Here is a 14,480-nt window from a genome sequence, read left to right on the forward strand (position 1 = left end):
TGCGTGGACCACCTGTCCTCCTGTCATCTAATCTCATCAGCATCAGATGAGCATCACAGAGGGACACCTGTCCCCCAGCTTGGTGCGGGTGTGAAGGTGTGATGCTGCCCATTGTCCTCCACAACCATTGTGTAGTCAAAAGAAGTACTGGATACATACATCAGATATTAAAAAACATATGTAAGGCTTAAAATCTCAATTCATAAAAATGTGGATTAAACCAATCAGCAAACTGATTTCCTGCACAAATAATTATGGTTGTTTATTGTTTATTTAACCAAAAAGGTGACTTTGAGATGCAATGAGGAGTAATTTCTCTCGTCATCTAGTCCCAGATACTGGATAATATGTTGGTGAGCTGGATATGCCCTGTGATCATTTATGTCACAGGTGTCAAACTCAAATCCGGCCCGCCGAATAACTTTGCTATTTTGAGAATTTCGAAGTTCTACAAGCACAAGCTCCGTCGTCTGGAGGGCTCAAAAAAGCACAAAAGGTGGGATCGATTGCTTCAGACCTGGCTGAGTTTCACACTGTGGTCCCCACACTGGAGGCCTGGGCTCAGCAGCTCCGCCTCCTGAAGGTAAACACCACCTGTAGTGGCTTCTTTGTCTATCAAAAGAAGGCCACCACACTGGCCGCCTCACCGTGGAAAGTGATGTTTCTTTTGTTTTATTTAGTGTATGTATTGTATTTGTATAATTTATTGTTTTCCCAACACGAATCAAAGACATCCATGTTCACTGTCTTAATATACCTTCTCCTATTCTAAATGAACATAAATCATAAAACGTGTTACCGTACACTATTAAATGTATCTTTGCACTGTCCTGACTGTTACTAGAATCATCACTATCGGCAGCAGCCCTACTCCTCCACGTGGTGGGAGGTTAAACCAAACACATTGATAAGAAAATGGCTCTTCCGCCACTTGAGCAGTTGAAGGGACGTTCACGTCATCGTTCACCATAGAGCTGGAAATGAACCTGCTGTGTGGAGCCACCTTTATGCGTGTTGGTTGGATGTGTATGTCGGTAGGATCTGCAAAGGGCTTTAAACCGGTTGACTGGCAGACTGATGCCCTGGAAGCCGCGTGATGGCGGCCATACTGTTGCAGTGAAGGTGGAGGACATGCTGATGCTGGTGGACAGCATGCTGGAGAACACCTCAGCTGAGGAGGACAAGGTGCCACCCTGCGCTACTACGTGCTACTTGCTCATGGTGGTGTAGAATACGCTGTGTCAGTTGATCCCACACTCGTAGGTTTGAGATGACCTTTTTGTGCTGTGGTGTGTGTCCCACAGGTGCTAAGGAGTCCCACTCGGTACACGTTGGGCTCCATGGTGTCTCACTTCCAGAAGCTGTTTGACGTGAGCTCCCTCAGCGGAGTGTACCCACGTATGAACGAGGTGTACAGCAGGCTGGAAGAGATGAGGAACATAATGAGGAACCTGCGAGATGTTCTGCAGCTCGGTAAGCTCCGACTCTAGTGTTCTTTAGTGTGTGAGGAACATCTGGACAGTAGTTACACGGCACTCTGTGGTTCTGTGTAACAGACAGCAGGGCTCCTGCTGCTGAGGTGGTGCATCGTGTGGAAAGACTGGTCTCCTCCACCCAGAACACCGCTGGATTCCAAAGCTTGCTGGGAGAAGCTGATATCGACAGGTTCCCATCCGCTGAGCACACACGTTTTTTGGTCTGTTGTGTTTCTGCTGGTGTTCGGATGACTAAACAAAAAGCAAAGGCTTTTATGAATATGCACCAATATACCGTATTGTTTAGAGTAAGATAATCAAATCTTAAAGTGGCCCCTTAAGTTTAATGGACCCAGGCCAAATACCCAAAGTAAAAATCACTGTTTGTGCCATGAAACTTATCATTTAAAAATACAAACATTTTGTGTAAATGTGCAAATCATAGTGGACTTTGTAATAAAAAAAAAAATCCTCTAGATCTTGATCACCTAGAGATGCACACCATGTGTTAACGTTCAGAATGCTTCATACAACAGGAATTATACCTGCCTTGTTGTAACACATTATGAACTTACCTGAGAATAGGGCTCAGGTACAGGTACTGATCTTGTGCCCATATCAACCAGGTGCTTAACTCATAAAACCATAACTTTCTGACGTGTTTTAATACCCCTTTGTTTTCGTCCAGCTTCGAACTGCGTACTTCCGGTTTCTCTACATTCAAAATAAAAGCGCAACCGGAAATGCACCGACTGCCGTAACAATGTCATACTAATTCTACCTTATAGTCCAGTGTATTTATCGTCTGGAGTCAAGCATATTGATGTAGCAAACTCTACCTACCTTGGAGTGTTACAATAACCATAGCATCTCATTCCATGTGTCCATCCAAGCAAATTGGTGGATCCAAATGTTATAAAACAACACATGGTGTTATTTATCCCAAATAGCAGTAGGGCCAAGTGCGAAAAGTGGTCAGTGGCAGGTTCCTTTGCCAGAACGGCAAATGGAAAATGGGTTCTCTATTTATTTATTCATTTATTTATTTATTTCGATAAATATGTCCCACTATTGTTTTCGCGTTGCCATGCCTCTGAATATCGCCATGTTCTTATAACATCATAGAAAGGTGCCAAATGACCCATTTCAGACTTTAGGAGCAAATATAGAATCCCGTTGTGTTCATTTCTAAAGCCTCGCATCAACACATACATCACTTTATTTAAGACGCTGCGCTACTTGCAAGTCCCCGTGATCTGCTAGATTGTCAATGAAGTTAGAAAGAAACACGTACGGGAAACCCACGGTCACGAAGATACTCATTCTGAAAAAGGATCCTACCACAGACTACGACAAATTACCACCGACCAACCAACCTGCCGTTCAGACAAAGGAACCGACCACTTTTCGCACTCTGCGTCACTCCAAAATAGGCTAATGTTAATTGTATGCTATTTTTTTAGGGCTGTCAAAATGAATGGGTTAATCTATGCTATAATTATTGTGGCTGAGATTAATGCGATAAAACACTTCAACGCAGTTAATTTAGCTTCTTATTTACTTCTGGTGTGCGTTAACTTCTGGCACACAACTGCCTCGTGCCTGCAGTCAGATCAGGGTCAGATCAGATCAAGGCAGAGAGAGATTTTTGCATTGGAAGTAAAACAAACCAAGGCGCAAGAACTGTGCATAGGACCTCCTCAATGTGTCAAACAAGGGGGACGAGCGTCAAACGGACCACTTTAGGCACTGATAGTACCCGAAACATGTTATTAGGTGCTGGGCTACTTCCATCTGAACATCTACCCTGCGCTGTACACCATCTGCAGAGGAACTCCAGTGTGGCGCTAAAAGACAGTGGTTTGGAAAACGTCCCGGCTAAATCTCGGGAGATTGATGGAGAGTTGACAGCACAGCAAACTGCACACAGCAGGAAGAGTGTGTCTAGTTCAACATGTTTGACCTGGTGAAATTCTGCTTTGGAGATGTTTAAAAGTGTAGTTTTGTGTTTAAAAAAGTGTAAAAAATTGAGTTTTCTAAATTGATTACTCGTTAATTTATGGAGTGGGCTGATGTTACAGTAACCCCCGGGCCACTTTTCCCCCAAGTCTGCTGCTGCTTCGCATGAAATGCCAGTGACACATAAAATACAGAAGTATAGTTTGGACACGTTTTCTCATTCAGACACTCCAAAAAAGTGTTGAAACTTTTGACTGGAAATCCACGTGGCTGACTTGTTTAGTCCTGTTGTGTGACCTGGCAACCAGTTTGTGTTTCTGATTACATACTCTTCAACCATTACACACTCAAAATAAAATATTTGCATAACTACTATTCATAACTATACATAAGCACATGTCCACTTTTTGATAATTAATTTAATCTGTTAACGAACAGGCGGCGTCACGTGATAAAGAACTGGTATACTTTATATAGACAAGACTAAACAAAAATGTTGATTTTTTTTATTATCATTTCAAACATTATCTCGTTTAAATGTTTTCATTTCAGTGGACATAATGAAAGTGTTTAACACCCCAAAGCAGCACAAACAATGTATTTAACGTTTTTTTAACCATGAACCCCCCGCGGAACAGATGGTACAGTCCGAAGGTTGGTACAGTCCGTTTCCTGCACTCGGTTGCTAGGAGGCGGAGAACGCTAGAATACAACGCAAGGAGAAGCTCTGGGTGACACGGCTCTGCTACGACACGTGATAGTTCCTCGGGTTTTTTGGTATGGGACTGTACAAGTTGTTCAGTGGCTTCAACGGGTATTGGATTATTATTGATTAAATGTTTACAATGGCGTCCGACTGCACTCAAGAGGCCGTTCTTGTTTTTCTGCAGGGGAAAGGGGGCAAAGCGACCAACGCGGATCTAATAGAGCATTTTAAGTTCGTGTTCCCGGGGGAGTCGCAGGAGAGAGCTGCTGTCCGTAAGACTTTTAAAAACTACGTGGACCACGTTGCTTTCGTAAAGACTGAGGGCGAAGTCAAATATGTCTGCCTGAAGAAAAGATTCCGCGGTTCAGAGAGGCTCGATCCGGAGGACCTCCTTCCCCGTTATCCGCACGCTTCAGACGGCAGGAGTGACGCGGCAGGTGAGGCTCAACCACCTGACTCAAGTTACGGAAGTAGCGGCCAGGTGAGAGTTGATGCTGATCTCACCACCGCATCCACTTCTGCGGGGGAAGCCGACTCGAGCGAGGGTCCTCAGCTGGTCTGTTCAGTGGAAGAAGCGGAGATGGGAAACGGAGACAGCTTTAAAAGAGACAAGAGAGAGTCCAAGAAGAAGCAGGTCGGACATGGGCCTGAAATACCAGAAATATCTGTGACTAATGCTTCGCCTCTTCCTGCAGAGGGATCTTCGTTCAACATGCCGGGGCCTGTGCAAACCGGTACTACAGGACCAGTTCCCACAGGTGGTGTGGGACTCAAACCCGGAGACAGGCTGGTGGAGGCCGAGGCGCTCTCCCCAGAAGTCCTGGAAGAAGGAGAACACGGTAACGTGGTGGCCAGGAGCAGAGCTCCCTCCAGACAGCTGGAGTCTGATGATGATGAGGAGGAGGAGGATGGCGATGAAGGGCAGTCGGACACATGTAGCCTCTCTGGGAGCGAAGGACTCTGCAGCCCCAAAGGCAGCCGTAAACACTTCATGGAGGCCATGATGAACAGGTCCCCCCAGCCGAGGAGGAGCACGGTGACCAAAGGCTCGGTGTACTTGTCATCCAGGACCGACAGCGACTCGGCCTCCCTGGTCTCCTCCTGCCCGGACGACAGGACCCCGGTGGCTCTGGACCCGCTGGAACACGAGTGGATGATGTGTGCCTTGGACGGGGAGTGGGGCAGCATGCACCCCCTCCTCACCACGGAGCCCAGTCTGATCCTGAGGAAGGACTTCGTCACCGGGTTCACCTGCTTGCACTGGGCGGCCAAGCGAGGCAACCCCGAGCTGATGGCGCTGATCTTCAATTTTGCCAAACAGAACGACACCCCCGTCAGCGTGGACGCTCGGTCCAACGCCGGTTACACGCCTCTGCACGTCGCTGCCATGCACAACCACATGGAGGTGGTGAAGCTCCTGGTGGGGGCCTACAGCGCAGACGTGGAGGTCAGAGACTACAGCGGGAGGAAGGCCTGCCAGTATCTCACTGACAGTGTGAGCGTGGATATCCAGGACATAATCGGAGCATACGAGCGCTCTGACCCGGAGGACGCGTGCCGCGGGGCCGGAGGCCGTTGGAGGTTCTCCAAGGCTCTCCAGTCCAACCTGAGGCCCCTCCGACTCCTCAACCCCAACGACGAAGGTGACTCTGTGGACGGGGAGGCCCGACCCTCACAGAAGGTCCTCAGGAGGAAGTCCTCCCTCAGCAGGATGAAGCCCGAACTGCACAGGCTGCGCTTGAGGACATCGCAGATTGTCCACAGGATGTCGTTCCGTGAGCCAGAGGAGTCGGGGGGCTCTGGGAAAGGTTCCCTTAAGTCCAGACCCAAGACCCACTTCTTTGGGTGAAGTCAATGCAGTTACAGAGCGCAGCGTCTACAGGAATATGGCAGAGGAGCATTTCTATATTCCACTTCCATTACTAGGCTGTGTGTTTGGAGCTGGTTTATTATCAGGGGAAAGCTGATACTCTATTAATAATATCCAGCACCTTAAAATGTGAACAATTGTAGTCCAAATAATCAACACTCAAAAAGCTATGTGAGACCTCTTCAAATCCTCCTTAGTCCAATGATCCCATAAGACATTCATAACTGTCATAATCATAAATTCAGGAATGATGAATGTATGAAAAGGTTATAGTTTTTATGAGATGGTTTGAGCCTCTAATTCTGCTAGAAAATACTTACCAATCACAGCCTTGCGAGCTGCGAGAGGCTTGCGTAGCTTTTGATGCTAGTCTAGAAAAATGGGTCACAGGTGTTGGTGAGAAGCAAAATAGTTTTTTGACCGTGAGGGTGAGCGTGAAGTGTGGACGTGAAGTGTGGACGTGGAGCGTGGAAGGAGAAGCGTGGAATGAGAGCGAGGAGCGCGAGCATGACAGAGTGAACGTGACCGGGTGGAAGAGGCATGTACGAAGATAATTGGATGGTGTCATTAAAGAACAAAATAAAGGACAATCAAAGAAGTGGAAACGTCTCGAGGAGTATTTAAACACGTCAAAACAAACTCAAAACACCAACCAAGAGGACCTAACTTTGAGAGGCAAACAGGGTCTCTACAACGTTATTAGTATATGTTGTATAAGTGTAGAAAGTCATAAGGACTCAAGACATGACAAGACAACACTCTTTTTGTTGAGGTTTTGTCATATATACACACAAATATAATATAATTATTACTAATTTTTCCATCTCCATCTCGGCATAAAATAAACATTTATTTTCTTATCAACTAGTAAACCTACACATTTTTAACAATTATAGTATTATTGGTAGTCTATTGGTAGTTCGTCAACATGATACCAAACTGATCAACAATTATAGGCACACGCTAATAAGATATATGCTATTTTATTCAACAAGCAACTTAACTCAAATAATGATGATGATGTGTGCACTAGGCATCTCTTTCCAGCTGTCTGCAGGCTGTTGTGCACGAGCTGAGCGCCTGCTGTTCAAGTCACGCACAATGCACTTTTGCAGCCAAGCACATATTGTTTTTGTGTCATTTGAAGGGAAAATGGGTGCAATTTAGCATTCGAGTCACTTTACAAAAGTTGCTCAAAGGTGCCAAATATATATTTTTAAATGGCTAGATTTGTTTCTATGTGCTGTGGAAAAAACACGTTGCCAGGGTAGTCTGAAAGGTAGCTGAATCGTCCCAGCCGTCGGAGCTCTTTGACCTACGTGTATTGAGATGGAGTAATGGTTATAACATTGTACAACAATTATTACCCCAAACTAACGGTAAAACACCAGGACACAACAATTAGTGACAGATAAACAATTTGTAACAATAAGATTTATTGCTTTTTTAAAATTGTATATGTCGTATGACCAATACATTTAAAGCTTCTTTGTCTGAAAAGTTGACATATTTAATAAAGGCTCATGAATGTGTCCTTGTGTTTCATTATTAAAAGATAAATGTTCATTACAGACACCTGGTATTTCCATTACACAACCCTGATTTATCGTAGGTACCTGGAATGGATTAATGGGCCATTTTAAGGTTTGACTCGCTTCCTCTGATTAAATAAACAATACTATACGTTAGAGCATCTTTACAAAGGCTTGTGTGTGTTTGTTTTTATGTTTTAAGTTCTCCCAGATAGAATTGATCAGCTCCTCACTGTTGTTGAGCCTGCGTAGGGTGAGGCTCTCAAGAAGGTGATATTTTATGTGAGCCTGTGACCTAAGGAAGTCCAGGGTGAGATAAGACACAGATGGAACCATACGTGCCCTGACTGACTTTTAAATGTAGTTGATTGACTGGCTCCATTAAGGGAGGGTGACGGTGTCTCCCCCACGTCGTCTCTGGTACTTTTCCAAACACTCCTCTTTGAGGGACGGGCTCTCCTGTGCTGAGGCAGCACAAACCTCCCTGAAATGTATAAAACCTCCTGTTATCCTTTTCAACTTGGTCAGATCTTCCTGCTCCTTTTGGGGGAAGGAACAGCTCTTACATTTGTACAAAAAGAACAACAATATTTATTGTAGGTACCTGGAATGGATTAAGGGCCATTTTAAGGTTTGAGTCTCTTCCTCGGATTAAATAAACAATAGTATAAGTTAGAGCATCTTTACAAAGGCTTGTGTGTGTTTGTTAATGTTTAAGTTCTCCAAGATACAAATGATCAGCTCCTCACCAGTTCTTCCTGAAGCTTTATCCACCAGTGCTGATGAGTGGACTGTGAAACAATTCGTCCTGGTTGTAAGGATCACGGAGGGGGGCCAGAGAGTATGCTCATCTGATTTTTTTGGGAAAACCGTAGCACACGGAGTAAACCCACTAAAAAAGATTCAACCAGTTTAACAGAACGACAACCATCCGACGGCACGGCCATAGTGTAAACTACCAAATTATGTCTTATCTTAACTTGATTACATTAGTCTGATTGATTTAAAGTTTTTTTGGGAAAACCGTAGCACACGGAGTAAACCAAACCAAAAACGTTTAGCCAGTTCTTCAGTTCAGCTCCCACTTGAGGTCCTGGGTGATGATGGAGCCCAGGAAACGGAAGGAATCCACAATAGTGGCGGGGGAGTCACACAGGGTGATGGGGGAGGGTGGGTCTCTGTTCCTCCGGAAATCCACAACCATCTCCACTGTCTTTAGAGCGTTGAGCTCCAGGTTGTTCTGACTGCACCAGGACACCAGATGGTCAGACTCCCACCTGTAGGCGGACTCATCCCCACCAGAGATGAGTCCAATGAGGGTGGTGTCATCCGCAAACTTCAGGAGCTTGACGGACTGGTGACTGGAGGTGCAGCTGTTGGTGTACAGGGAGAAGAGCAGAGGGGAAAGAACGCAGCCTTGGGGGGAACCGGTGCTGATGGTCCGAGAGGCTGAGACATGTTTCCCCAGCTTCACGTGCTGCTTCCTGTCAGACAGGAAGTCTGTGATCCACTTGCAGGTGGAGTCGGGCACGTGCAGCTGGGACAGTTTGTCCTGCAGCAGAGACGGGATGATGGCGTTGAAAGCAGAGCTGAAGTCCACAAACAGGATCCTGGCGTAGGTTCCTGGGGAGTCCAGATGCTGGAGGATGTAGTGGAGGGCCATGTTGACAGCATCGTCCACAGACCTGTTGGCTCTGTAGGCGAACTGCAGGGGGTCTAGGACGGGGGGTGAGGGACTTCAGGTGGGTCAGGACTAGCCGTTCAAAAGACTTCATGACTACAGAGGTCAGGGCGACGGGCCTGTAGTCATTGAGTCCTGTGATCCTGGGCTTCTTGGGAACAGGGATGATGGTGGAGGCCTTGAAGCAGGCTGGTACGTGGCATGTCTCCAGGGAGGTGTTGAAGATGTCAGTGAACACCAGAGACAGCTGGTCAGCACAATGCTTCAGGGTGTGAGAGGAAACGGAGTCCGGCTGCCTTGCCGGTTAACGTCTCTCTCCAGAATAGAGAGGGTCGTTGCTGGTGGGGGAGGGGAAGGTGATATAGATGAAGAGGCGTGAGCACCTGATGGGCTGGGGGAGGGAGGGGTAGGGGACTGCAGCAGGTTGGTGGAGCTGTGGGGGATGGGATCAGGACCTTGTCTTTCGAATCTGCAGTAGAACTCATTCAGCTCGTCTGCCAGGTGGAGGTCATTCATGGAGTGGGGGTTTTGGCTTGTAGTTATTGAGGTGTTTGAGGCCTCTCCAAACCGAAGCAGAGTCACTTACTGAGAACTGTTGTTGGAGTTTCTCAGAGTACAGTCGTTTAGCATCTCTCAGCGCCTTGCTAAACTTTTTTTGCCTCTGTGTACAAGTCTTTGTCCCCACTCCTAAATGTCTGATCCTTCTGCAGGCGAAGTGTTCTGAGTTCCGCTGTGAACCAGGGTTTGTCGTTGTTGTAACTCACCCTGGTGCATGATGGTATTCATCCTTTGCCGTGCGTTAGCGAAGAATTAGAGGTAGTTTTTCCATTTTGAGACGTCGATTTTCCCCCAATTCATTCAGTACAAGTTTGCTCTGAATGTTTCTCTCATCGTGTAGGGCCTCGACCTCTTCCCATACACTCGGTCTTCTCCCCAGAAGATCCTGGTATTCATCCTTTGCCAGGTTTCTTCTTCCCTTATCGCTCCTCTGCAGACAACCTGTTTCCACAGAGGACTCTGTTGGGTTGATCAGCCTTCTGTACTGAGTGCCAGTTTGTGTTTTCGTCCTCACCCCTTCTTGTGGGGGAGTTGGACGTAGTTTCCCCATGTCCTTGTGGACACCTTGAAGTTGTCCAACTCTTTCACTGTCTCAATTACAACAGTTCCCTTCTCCCAAGGTCTGAGCAGTGTCTCTTGTGATATCTGCTGTTGTCGAAGCTTGAGTAGTTGATTTCCCCCCAATTCATTCTGTACAAGAATGTTTCTCTCATCGTGTAGGGCCTCAACTTCTTCCCATAAACTCGGTCTTGTCCTCAGATGATCCTGGTATTCATCCTTTGCGGTGCGTTGGCAATAAACTGGAGGTAGTTTTTCCATTTTGAGACGTCGATTTTCCCCCAATTCATTCTGTACAAGTTTACTCTGAATGTTTCTCTCATCGTGTACGGCCTCGACCTCTTCCCATACACTCGGCCTTCTCCCCAGAAGATCCTGGTATTCATCCTTTGACAGGTTTCTTCTTCCATCATCGCTCCACTGCAGACGACTTGTTTCCACAGAGGACTCTGTTGGGTTGATCAGCCTTCTGTACTGAGTGCCAGTTAGTGTTTTTGTCCTCGCCCCTTCTTGTGGGGGAGTTGGACGTAGTTTTCCCACATGCATCTCACACAAGTCATTGTGGCGCGGTGGAACCCAAGGTCTGCGCAGTGTCTTTTGGGATATCTGCTGTTCATTTTGTCGCGGGTTGATCAGCCCTCTGTAGCGACTGGCTCTGTTTGCATTGGTCCTCTCCACTTGGGGAGGAGTTGGGTGATGTGGCCCCATGACCTTGTGGCCCTGGATGGACATCGTGATATATTCCAGGTGGTTCTATTCACTTCTATATAATGTTATCCCTGTGTTATTCCAGCTGTTGAATTTACCGTGAGTTCTGTAGTTTTGAGTGTCCAAAGATTAAAGTCTAAAACATGGAGTCTGTCTCTTGTGTGTGTGTGTCTCTTGTGTGTGCCTCCTTCAGACCGAAGAATGTTAATGACTTCCAGGCATTAGATTTGAGACACTGATGACTTCATTGGATTTCTATTTCATCTTTCACCTGTGATCATGTGACCATTATCGCGGTCACGCGATGATGATCATATCATCGCATATGGTCACGTTTGCATGTAATTTGTATTCATCTGGAATGAAGAACATTGCTTGCGTGTGGTGCTATCTATGCCCAGTAGGTGGCAGTGCAGCGCTGTGGTTTCCGCCGCCTTAACTCTGTATCGTGCAGCGTCTCATCGCTTGAGAAAAGAAAAGGCTTTTTTGTTCATACCTCCATAGCAGGTTCATTTGAGCCAGTTGGATTAGTTCGCCACTCCCTCGGAAAAAAGGGCAGCTCTCTTCCTCATTGATGAAGGAGCGATAATAATTAGATTAACGTTTTATAGAGAGACAGTTCTCTTTTGGCGCTTAATAAACTTCTAGATGTCCCATATTTCACTGCTTCAATTGATCAAATGTCCGATAATGAACAATATATACACAGGGACCAGCCATACACATTCACACACACATAATAAAACTCCTAGTTATATATGGTTATCTACACATACATGTATACACATACATAAGCGCTCGGTCCGTGTACGTTTTGATAGTCCCTTTTACCGTAAAAAACAGAAAACGAAAACACTCGTTTCTCGTTTTTGATCAAAAACGATAAAACGGAAGTGGACAGTCGTTTTCTCGTTTTTCGTAACAAACTCACAACTTTTTACTCCGTTAATCCCTTTCGGGGTTTTGCCCAAAAAACGAAAATACGAAGCGGAACCGCTAAACCGGAAGTCCGTAGATTTTCACAGTAAGAGTCAATGGAACTCGAAAAGTGGCATTATGAAATAAAAGTACCATGAAATAATTAAATGTATTTATTGTCTCATTTCATGATGTATTTCAAATGCATATTTCATGTATTTATGTTTTTATTCATTTATTTAATTTTGACTAAAACGGCATTCCATAGTGAATAGGTGAATATTGAATGTGAAATGATGCCATGACCACCATATTTCCCTGTTGGCATGTTGTGCTCAGTGTTGGGTGTCCACCACACAGCGTTTGGCATTGAGGCAATAAGTTCAGTTTTGGTCTCATCTGACCAGAGCATCTTCTTCCACATGTTTGCTGTGCCTCTCACATGGCTTGTGGAAAACTCCAAACAGGATTTCTTAGGGTTCTTTCAATAGTAGCTTTTTTTCTTGCCACTCTTCTATTAAGGCCAGATTTCTCGAGTACACGGTTACTAGTTGTCCTTGGGACAGTTTCTGTCCACCTCCAGAGTTACCATGTGATTCCTGGTTGTTGCTTTATCAAGGACATCAAAATGTACTCAGGATAAATGTGAACTTTGACTTTGGTGATGATAGAGGAAATTAATATAATATACAACTAAAAAATATACCAATATTGTATTTCAAGTAAGAGGTGTCTCTCTGTCACTGGAGACAACCTGTCCAAACATTCATTTCTTCTACCAAATTACATTACAGTGTCACTGAACTAAAAGCCAAACTTCCAGCCTGACAGTGGGATCCATCCACAGCTCCAGAGATCACTCTAAGGCAGTGTTTTTCAACCAGTGTACCGTGAAAAAAAAAACATTTTTTACATACTTTCACTTCATTGGTGACAAAAAAAGAGCCAACTTGTGTTTGTGTGTGTGTGTGTGTGTGTGTGTGTGTGTGTCGTCGAGCTGTTGGTGGTATGAAGGCTCAATACTCCACTCTGCCTGTGGGTGGCGCTACGCAGCGTAATTAATAGGCAGATTTGCTGAGGCGAAAATTTAAAAAAGTGAGATTTAAGGCCGGCGCATAATTCTGCATTTGTGTCTGCGTCGTTGCGTCGACGCACTCGTTTCAATTCATGGTTCTGCGTGTGTTGCAGAGTAATTCACCTCCAGTTTGAAAGGTAACATGGAGGCAATGACGAAAAGAGAATGAATTCATTTCTTTATTGTTCTTGTCTAGTGAGAAAAATGTAAAATATTCTAGAGTCAAAATGTTGAATACCATAGTCAGTCATTTTTCTTATACCAACATTATTTCTTATCATCAGGGCCCTTTGACCTCTTGGGCCTAACCGTTCGATTTTGGATGGAAGTGTGACAAATAAACCAGAATTAATGAAAACAAACGTCTCTATTCATAAACTGTCATTCCTTATTGCTTAATAAACACGTGTTCCCTCTTCCATGAAATAAATATAACAAGATGTATTCAACAATGGTTGCAAATGAACCATAAAAGTCACATACAATAAACTGCATTAAATACATCAAATTGCATACAGTAATAAATAAACAGTTTAATAACATTAAATCTTTGGTTTAAATACACGCATTCTGCCATCAACTGGTGGAGATGTGAACATGTTTACTCTGCCTCTCATTGGATTGTCTGCGCTCACTCAAGCAACACAATACGTGGAGAATAAATAAATATCAGAGCCAAGAGCAATGAGTGACAAGGGACAGCTCATGGGATGACAAAAGGGATTAACGGAGTAAAAAGTTGTGAGTTTGTCTCATTTTTTGGTTCTAAACGAAAAATGAGAAAACGACTGTCCACTTCCATTTTACCGCTTTTGATTAAAAACGAAAAAAGAGAAAGGAGTGTTTTTGTTTCCTGGTTTTTACGGTAAAAGGGACTATCAAAAGGCATCAAGAGCTCCCCTCGTGACAAAAAGGGGCGCAGGGGCTGCTTCGTTGAAAACTTCCAGGGAGCGCTATGGAGGCTATTTATTACTTTTCAGCCAAAACTCCACATCAGCTCTGTAACGTCATCACCTAGGACACTAACCTATCGTTTCAAGAGTTTTTCAATTTGCCAAGGCACCGAAATATCAGCTTGAACTGTCATGCGAAGACCGTGTTCTCAACACAATATTTCAAAAGCTCCCAATAATCATGGTGAACTATCACGTCTTTAAGCTTTAATACACACATTTAAAGGTCGATCAGATTAAATTGCTAGGAGTGGCTCATCAAAGTCTAAAACTTTTCATTTCCCTTTGGCAATAGGTGGTGCTATACTTTTTGGAAAATCACTGAATGGAAATACAAATTTTCAAATTTTGGCCAGAAATAAAAATGTGAGTTATAACATTTTTTATGAAAAATGCACACGTCAAAATAGTATTTGTATTGGCCTACACCTCTTCATGGCCAGCCTCTCTGGACTTATGTGCCCGTTTCCTACGCAGGGCCTTTAGC

General features: G+C 44.8%; 1 protein-coding gene across 1 annotated transcript; it reads left to right on the forward strand.

Annotated features, from left to right (window-relative positions):
• The first annotated feature begins 4,117 nt into the window (after positions 1–4,117).
• LOC120820588 (ankyrin repeat domain-containing protein SOWAHC-like) lies at positions 4,118–6,615 on the forward strand. The gene is made up of 2 exons (XM_078092794.1): positions 4,118–4,577; positions 4,836–6,615. Exons 1-2 carry the CDS (start codon positions 4,271–4,273, stop codon positions 5,987–5,989), a joined length of 1,461 nt encoding a protein of 486 aa, XP_077948920.1. The 5' UTR covers positions 4,118–4,270; the 3' UTR covers positions 5,990–6,615.
• Positions 6,616–14,480: the final 7,865 nt, after the last annotated feature.

This window comes from Gasterosteus aculeatus, chromosome 1, assembly GCF_964276395.1.
Source record: "Gasterosteus aculeatus chromosome 1, fGasAcu3.hap1.1, whole genome shotgun sequence".
Taxonomy (NCBI): Eukaryota; Metazoa; Chordata; class Actinopteri; order Perciformes; family Gasterosteidae; genus Gasterosteus; species Gasterosteus aculeatus.